This window comes from Kryptolebias marmoratus, linkage group LG15, assembly GCF_001649575.2.
Source record: "Kryptolebias marmoratus isolate JLee-2015 linkage group LG15, ASM164957v2, whole genome shotgun sequence".
NCBI classification, from domain to species: domain Eukaryota; kingdom Metazoa; phylum Chordata; class Actinopteri; order Cyprinodontiformes; family Rivulidae; genus Kryptolebias; species Kryptolebias marmoratus.
The window spans coordinates 24,709,444-24,718,981 of record NC_051444.1 but is presented as its reverse complement, the minus strand read 5'-3'; the positions used below and the strand labels follow the sequence as shown (position 1 = coordinate 24,718,981).

At 38.2% G+C, this 9,538-nt stretch overlaps 1 protein-coding gene across 4 annotated transcripts in view; it reads right to left on the bottom strand.

The window, feature by feature from the left end:
* Positions 1-2,680: 2,680 nt before the first annotated feature.
* tspan4a (tetraspanin 4a) overlaps positions 2,681-9,538 on the bottom strand; it is a 189,632-nt gene continuing 182,774 nt past the window's right edge. For all 4 annotated transcript variants that reach the window (XM_017414156.3, XM_037979990.1, XM_017414155.3 and 1 more), the window contains one exon: positions 2,681-3,242. In XM_017414156.3, coding sequence (XP_017269645.1) covers positions 3,174-3,242 — 69 coding nt within the window. In that variant the 3' untranslated portion in view covers positions 2,681-3,173. The remainder of the gene's footprint in view (positions 3,243-9,538) is intronic.

Here is a 9,538-nt window from a genome sequence, read left to right as displayed (position 1 = left end):
CACAGCTGCAAGCTTGACTTATTTTCTAATAGGAACTCTTGAGATGCTACATGTAAGCAAAGGTGTAAAGGTCCAAAAGTTACGCTTGGCCAAATTCCTAAATTCAGGTCTCTCTAAAAAGCATAACAAGTTGTTGGTTTTAGACCATTTTTTTTATATTTTTACTGCAGCAAACCTGATGGTTTCTGCACCACATCAGCAGCGTCTGAGATTTCTTTTCGTTTTCAAAATGAATACATTTCCACAACCATCTACAAGTTAAACAGAATAGATCCAATTGTGATCAGGCATGACTAGAAGTCCCTTTGTATGCTGGTATGTGTTGTATGTTTTATTGATTTAGTAAAATTTGCATGCATATGATGTTTGGTAAGTGATAATGGGGTTTTTATGTCTGTGTTGAGATTAAGAACGAGGAAAAAATGATGTAAGATTTAGTGGCTCAGTTTGATATAGACTTGCTGTATGAATACTAGATGTGGGATTGTGTGTAATATCTAATGAACCACTGGACGGATTTTAATGAAACTTTCAGAAAGTAAACACTTGATTTACATCTGCAACCTGATTCAAGATGGCCGCCACACTCAACAAACCTTATAAAACACAAAAAATCACTCTGTCAATCTTACAGATGTTGAGCTAAAAAGTGGCATGGTAATTGCTGAGTCATCTCCAATGCATGCTCTGAGTGCCACAGATTGTGCAAGATCATTGCTTTAAAACAGGGGTCCCCACACCTGATTCAGTGGTTAAATCACCTCTTCATGTTCTGCAGAAGCCTGTTAATCAGCCATTGATTCAAATCAGGTGTGTTGGAGCAGAGAAACAAGTAAAACATGCAGGATGGTGGCCCTCAAGGACCAGGGTTGGAGACCACTGATTTAAACTATGGTATTAACTGGAGTCAGAACCACTGGATAGATTTTAATGAAGCTCTCAGGAAGTCATCATCTGACGTACATCTACAACTCAACCCAATTCAAGGTGCCTTTAACTTTTCCATCACAATCTTTGCTTATGGTCACAGTTTGATTAGGATTTGCAAAAAAAAAATCTTTTTAATTTTAAAACTCTTACAATTAAAATAATAATAATAATAATTCACCAACTTGAAGAAAGCTCTGTGGAATGTTTGACTTTCATAAACCAGAGTCACTTTCTCTTGCAGGTTTGTTTACTTTTGTAGAAAATAAAGGACCAGAATTAAAGAATGCGTATCTGGTCATTATAACTGAATGGGAATTTTTTTTTTTTTTTATCTATTATAATAACAATTTTCTGTCTGAAAACATCCTGATCCTTCGGCGGAATGAGAATGTCTTCAAGCTAAAGCAGCAGGAGTTAGAGCATTTTTGGGTCATTCTTGTAAATGAGCAGTCAGCAGGAAGAGCACACGCTACAAGGAGTCTCTAATTAAAGGACTCAAACTTTTATTCTCTATGGGTGGAAAAACATGAATGCCTGGGAACGGCTAGAGGAAAAAAAAACGTGTCTCTGCCTGTTGAACTACTCATATTGAGATGAATGATGTTTAAAAATAATGAAATACCCAATACCACCATGTGGCATGCTGAAAATTGATCCGATCTGCATTTTTGTGCAAGTTATTCCAGATTGAAGTGGAAATGATTTTGTTCAGTATCATTTAAATAAATGTTTGGTTCCCCTCCTCATGAATCATCTCCGTATTTTCAAATTCCCAACTTTAATTTGCTGTTTGTTGCAATCTGGTGCAAGATTGTGCCTCTTTGTTGACATGGTAGCAGAAAATCACTTCCCACTGTTCCGAGGACATGCCAAGAAAATTTGTCATGAAATTATTTTTGAAAGTTTACGTCCCCCAGAACAGTCAAAGTCCAGGAACGCTGGCTAACCTGAAAAAAAGGTGTTCAGAAATGCTGTCTGATATTATTCTGCCATCTGACTTTAATTTTGCAAACTGACTTCAGGGAGGAGATTTGAAATGTTTCCACCTTCTTGATTGCTCTGGGACTTTTACTCTTTGAGGTCCAGATAGTTTGAGGGCATAAAAAAAACCCATAGGCGTAAGTCTGAACAAATGAAGAAAGAATTCCAGCACCTGCAGTACTTGGACTTCAAACCGCAGCCGAAAAACACTAAAGCATCTTCTTTCCCAGGGGCCAATTTAATCAAAGTGTGTCTCTGGTGTACTTACTTCCTGGATTATTCTTGACAGCCCAAGACGAGAAAAAGAAAAGAAACTTAAGGAGTCACAAAAGGGCCGGAGGAGACTTCAAAGGCTACAGATGAATCTTTGTCATTGTAGTTCTGATTGGTGCTGGAAGGGAAATAGCCCTAGGCCAGTCTCAAGGCCCCTTCCTTTGCACAGCTCATTTAAATTCCTCCAACTGGATCTTATTGCAATTCTAATGTCCCATGTAAATGCAGCTAATAAATAAACCGAATGCTTCAGAGTAGAGCACTTAGCTGCTTTAAATGTATTGAATTCATGCTTGATTAGTTCTGTGACAAAATATTTTAATGACTCCTGTTGTGTCTCAACAGAGGGACTAAATTCATAATTTTAAATGCTACTTCCTGGTAAATTTTCCTTAGCCTTCTTGTTTTCCAGCTAAGTAAAAGACAGAAATAGAGCAGGATTGCACATCAGAACCCTTCGGCTTTTCCTGGTGAGGAACGACAACATGACGTCCGCTGATTTGTCGAGCCAAACATTTAATACACATCATCGCTGGAGACATGCACTTTGCAGTACTTATCACACAGTGCACATTTTCTCAACTGTAGCTCCTATTTAAAAAAACAAAAACACACGCATACGAACTTTAAAATAATTTAAAACAAAACACATATTAGAAAAAAGGGTTACATTGATCTTTTTTTTTTTTTTTTTTACATGTTCATAATACTGCTTCATAAAGTAAAAATCACAGAAATTAGCTTTAAACACAGAGCAAATCATATGTGGAATTACACCGATACTGTGCTGGTTGATAGTTAGCAGAAAAAACTGTGAACTGGTGACATCTGAGAGCAAATGTCACAGAAAGGACAAGTGTTGGGGGGAAAAAGAAAAAGAGTTTGTCGATAGAGGAGAGGGAGTAGCAGGAGGGCGTGGGGGCTGTCTATATATGTCCGTTTGTAATGAGAAACAATCCAAGTGCTCCGAAGGGCGGAGGGGTCGAACGCTAGGCGTAGAAAGTCTCTACTTTCACTGCCTGGCAGAACATTGTCATCGAGAAGACCAGGCCCAGAATCTGCAGAAAAAACGGGAAACAAATCAGACGTTAATGGGATCCCATGTCCTCAGTGTTGCAGTGAAATTAAAAGGAGCTTTTTGGCTCATTTTCCGCATCATAATGTACCTGTTTGACCATAAATCCGCCAAAGATCCATTTTCTGAGACCGTTATCACCAAAACCCATTTCTTAGATAACAATAAGAGGAGAATCCACCCACAGCCATCTCTGCAGCGTTCATTGATTTAATATCGCAGAGACGTTTTCTTCTTTTTTTTTTTATTGCATCTTAGTTTCAGCATCTCCATTAATATTTCTTTGATGTTTCTCAGAAGTATTTGGGTTTTATTTGATGTAAATTTAGGCAAAGACTACCACAGCGAGGCTGATTTTATTTACTTCCATAAATGACATCAAACGGTGTCCATTTTTGTTCCTTTTTTTTAACAAATAAAGTTGATTTGATTCAGTTTCTGTTCTTCAAAAAGGCATTTTTGTCATTTATCCAGCACATGTTCTCAGTTCTTGGTTCACTATTGCAACATGTAAAGTCGAAATAAATAAAAAAAGTGAGAAAAATAAGATAAGTATTGATGGAGAGAGAGAAAAAAATGTGCAAAAAAAAAAAAACAGCTGGAATATCAATACAGCAATCTCTTATTCTGTATGTCTCCACATGCAGCAGAGGAAGGTTGTCTGTTCTTTACACCACATCTTTACAACATGAGCATTGCTAGAATTTGTGAGATGACAACATATTGCAAGATTTTTATTTTGTCGTAGAATCACACCATAAATCATGCTACAGGAGCAGGTTTTTATAAATAATAAAATGTGTGATCCTTAACCACGCACATGTTTTAAACCCCATTTCTTTTTTTTAAATTAATTTTAATAATACAAATTAATTCTAGTCTAAACAATCATTCTAAATTCCCAGGGATGGTAACCAGGCAGTGAAGTGGTTGTTAATATTGGAGGTTTGACCTTCAGCCTTGCAGCTTGCTGAAGAACCTTTTTATACCTATTGGTGTAGGAATGAGATTAAAACAGAGCTGCAAATATAGAGCAATTGTATGATAAATAGCACTTCATAAGTGTGTGTGAATAGGTTAATTATAAACACATTGTAAAGCACATTTTAGAACCAAGGCACTGTTAAAAAGATATTAAATCATACAGCATGTGTGTACCGTTTATCTGCCACCATTTACAGAACTGTGTGAATTAAACTGAAGGTAAAGGTTAAGTAGGAAAGTAAAAAAAGAAAAAACTTTAAAAAACATAGTGTACAAACCATTTATCACTGATGAGCAAATAAACAACGTTGACAAGAGATGAGACGTTGATGAACGATCCGAATCTTTTGAATGGCTCTTTAACAAGAATGAAGGGAGTCAGATGGCAGGCAGTAAAGACCTGTTCTTTTTTTTTTTTTACCCCCTCCTCACATGTTCCTCCTCAGAGGCAGATTCACACACGCTCATCCTTCGCTGTTCCACTGAGACGAAGAACAGGCAACAGGGAGGAGCGCAGCAGTCGTTATAATTGGTGAAAATGCGCTCGGGAGGGGAGGGGGCATTGCGCGTTTAACAAGTCACATGGTACGTACGTCACTATGCATGGCTGTACATAATGATGTATGTTGTATTACGTCATTTTCTGTACCATTTGACTAATTGTTCAAAAGAGCCACTCTTGAACACCTCTTTGAAAGTAACGGATCTGCAAGATCCGAATCTCTTTAAAGAGCCGTAATTCCCATCTCTAGTGTTGACCTTTGATTTTGACTTGCAGCAAGTATTACATAAAAACATGTTGTGACACATCCATAGGCACCTGCTCAATGTCTAAAAGTCGCTAGAAGTGGCTAAATGACGCCACCACCTTATTTGCATAACTGGCCAAAGAGGAATAATATTGTGGGGGAGACAAAAAAAGTCAACAATAAACAGCCTAAATATGTTCAGAACTACAAATAAAATTTCTAAGTCGATTCCTGTTTTCTTTTAATGTAATAGTTCCAACCTGCGTCCTTTATCCAGGCTTGGGACCAGCAAAAGCGACACAAAAGATAATCTCTGACTTATTTTAGTGCAGTGATTCATTTTGGACAGAAAACTTTACATTTACATCCCCCTCACTGATTGCAGCTGGGATGAATGCTGCGAGGACTGTGAGCGCGTTGGGATGGGGGCGGGACCCACTGCAGCACCTGCTGCTCATTGGAAAGAACGTTATTTGCTTTCAGGTCAGTTTCCTAACGTCTCCAATAACACAAGAAAAAGAGGCTCGATTTGTCGTTACTAGCTCTTATGAATATCTGTCACTAGAGGGGTCTGAAAACTCACTAAATATAGCAACAAAGTTGCTACGTTGACAACACTGTTCTATGGAGCGGGTGGAGCAGCTGCAAACCTACATCTCCAATCAGTAACAGTCCAGTTTCATAGGTCGCCGACTGCTCTCAAAGTTGTCTCACAAAACTAAACTGGGAAGGGTTCAAGACAGGTTCCAGATAACAATAACAACTTTCTGACTGTTTTGAGAGTCAATTTGTCTCGAAAATCTTTCAACCGTGTTCAAAATTCTGGCGACACCAGAGCAAGGCCCCCGTGAGTCACGCAAGAAAACTGGCAACCACCAGCAAACACTTTGGGACAATTTTGAAACTTCCATGGAAATGCTGTTCTCAATTTGTTGCCAACAGTCCAAGCCCAGTGAGATAGGGATTTAGGGGTAACAATTGTAAAGCCTTTGTAGGATGACGTATTGTTCAGGTCTCCTGACTTCATTGAACCTGGGCAGTTTCAGCTTCACTCTGACAAACTGTTGTACTTGTCGGCGTACAAACAGGGCGACCAGCGGTGTTTTACAGCAGGCTGTGAATAGCAGAAGCTTTGAGTCTTGTGAAGTTAAGAAGTTGTATATTTATAATTCTCTTCAGCCCATTCTGTGGGATGCTGGATAGGATTGGGATTTGCTGAGTTTGGAGGCCAGGTCAATACTTAAAGCCCATTTGTCTTGTTCCTCAAGCTGCTTGAGCAGATTTAGCAGTGTGGTGGGGTGTACTGTCCTGCTGTGAGAGGCCCCTGCTGTCAGAGAGTGCTGTTTTTATTGACAGAGGATTGCTGATTTTGGAACAATGTTTTACATCTCAAAGTAAGAACCACGTGATTCCCAGGACCCAAGATTTCCTCATTGAACCTTGGACTGTCACAAGATGATCAGGCTTTCCCTGTCAGCAGCTTCAATCTATATATCTGATCGGTATAACTGAATACTTAATAAGTAATCCACCCACTTTAGGATGATTATTCCAGTTTGCAGAACCTGCATTTCAATTCCGACTGGTGTTTAACTGGACACAGAAAAGGAAGAGCTTCTATAAAAGTGTGGCGTTCAGCTGTTTAACTGTTGAATAAAAAATGGTGTAAATGCTAATGTGGATCAAATAATTTTTGCGCAAATAAAAAAACAAAACAACAACAACATCAAAAAACAATGCTTTAAATTTTAAACAGCCCAGTGCAACAGTGGTCTGCGTATGTTCATGTGCCACCGTGTAAATAACTTACGGAACAGCCTTGCAAAAGAAAGGAAAAAAAAGGGCTTCAAGGTTTTTTCTTCTTCCTTATTAATAAACTTTTGTTTCGTTTATTGGATTGCCCATGAACATGTGATTTTATGCATTTTTCAGCTCACAGTCATGTCTGAATCAGTTTACTTCTCGTGGCTTCAGCAGCATCTCTAACAGGTCCTAACCCTTTCTTGTCGTGCTGTCGTGACGTCGCTCATTATTTTCACAGCTGATGCATGAGAAATCTGAATGAAACACTGGGCACAAGCAAATATGGACTCTGTTTTTACAAGATGTCAGAAGACTCTGTCAAACATATTTTTGGCAAGTGGTGTCCAAAATTTTGCTTTAGCTCTCTTCGATGAACTCGTACTTCAACACTGTCATGGTTTTCTGGTCTTTGTTTGACTTTTGTATGTTGAGGGAATTAGTTTGATATTGTTATTATTATAGAGGGGTATACTTCTAAGTGAGATTTTTTGTTTAGCCGACTATGTTGAGCTGAAAGTCAAAGTTTTCATTATCATGAACGAGGATGACTTTGAGTGTGCTTAGATCACCTTAATAAAAGAGGCTTGGCTCATACCCTGGTGGCGAGCAGGTTATGAGCTACCTGTCACTAAGAAGTCAAACATGTTCTGTCCATAATGATATCCCAGACAGAAAAATCAGACTGTAACAACATTAATGCCCGCCTAGTTCTGCTCGGTGTTGCTAGACTTAAACTAAACCTCGGCTTGTCAAATAACGTGGAAAATAAAAAATTCTTCCATCATTTCAAGTCATTCAGTGCGCTGCATCTAGGTGCTGATTAACTGTTGGCATTTTATTTGTCAAATTTAGTTACAAACAATGTTTATTCAGAGATATATTTTCATTTAATCATTCCATCTAACAAATGTAAAAAAACATTCTAATCTTAAGTAAAGATCTTCCAGTTTGACCAGATTTTTTATATATATAACTATTTTTTTTTATTTAACTTGCATGATTTTCAGCATAAGGAAAAAGTGAAAAGTACATTTGGAAGCTTGAAGACACTAATGAGCCAAAATCCCTGCTTTGTGTCACTAAGAAGCTGCAGTTAGACTGCTGTAAGCTTACAAATAAAGCGTGCAACACTACATCATCAGAACCATATCAAGTTAACACTGTCCAAAAGGCTGCATCCGTTTTTCACATTTTGTATCGATGTGCTCACGTGTCTAATAAACTGATAATACTAGAGGCAAGTCATTAGTACCTCTGTACATTAGAGATTATTTAGTAAATAACATTAGCTTTGATCAATAAAGTGATTTGCATTTTATGGAACAGAAGCAGAGGTAAACAAACCTCTTGACTGTGGAGGGAAAAGTGTAAGTGTATCTTTCTGTCACGACCTAAACAGCAGCAGGATTTATTCTGATTTATGATGAACAGGTTTCTGCAACATATGTGGACTATTCCTCTCTTGTTCTAACTGACAACAGCGTTTCCCTGTTGGAGTCTTTATATTAAATAGACCACAGCCTGTTGTCTTTTATGAATGAAGTCTCAGAGCCAATGGAGGTTTTGTTTTTTTTTGTCATGATTTGGAGTTATTTTTCTGTGCTTGATTTCATGTTGTTTTCATGTTGTCACTGTTGTGTTTCTGTGCATCTTTGTCACTCTGGTTTTTCTCACGTGTTTCCTGTGCCACTATTCACCTGCCCTCAGTTCAGTAGTTCCCCACTCAGCCTGCTACGCCCATCTATACCTGTCCCTAGTTTCTAATCAGTCACCTGTGTCCACTTCCTCATCAGCCTCTGCCTTTATAACCTGTTCTTTTGCCTCCATTAGTCGCTGGTTCATTGTATTTGGTTTGTCCCTGCGTAGTGTCTTGTTGTTTTGTTCATGCTGTGGTCAGGTCCTGCTCCTTATGTCATCCTCCTTGTGCTTCTTTAGTGAGTTTTGATTTTGTTTGGTGCCACGTCAGCTTTTTCTTTTTCCTTTTTTTTTTTGCTAATAAATCAGTTTTAGTTTTAACTTGACACATGTCTGGTTTCGCTCTGCATAGACATTACACTTAAAAAAAAATCTTTTATCCTGTAACTTTCTTAGTTGGGTTGGTGTATTTTGTGTAAAAAAAAAAAAAAAAGGCATCAAATGACATACGGAACATGGATTTTCCATGTGAACCTGCACAGACACTAAAGAAGAAAGTCTGAGTTAACAAAGTACCATCAGAACCACTGTCTTAGTATCTGTAATTTCTTAGGAGAGTTCAGGGTTTGTCAAGCCAGGCTCAGGGAAGAAAGCCCTGCTTGGTTTCGTAGTTTAGCCCTTAAGTTGGAGAAGTTTTTTTTTATAGTGTTACATTGGAATGGTCTCTGCCTCTAGATGTCCTACTACCACAGGACTTTATTGATTTGAATTTACCTCCAGCGTGCCGACATTTGGGTCTCAAAACCACAGTTAAGGACAGACACCCTAAAGAGTTATGGTACACTTTTAAAAAAACGATACAAACAAGCTTTGATTTAGGTTACTTGTTTAAATCTAGAGCCCACTGTTTAATACCTATTACTTTATAGTAGGGCTTTAACCTGATAGATAAGAAATTTACACATTTAAAAGTCACACGTGTTTTTTTTTAAAGTGGTAGTTACATGTCTTACAAGAATTTTAAGCTTTACAGAGCAGCAAAAAAATATGATAGAAGAATTTCACAAATTTTGTTTGGGGGCTGGCCTTGTGGGCCCTTGGGGTGGGG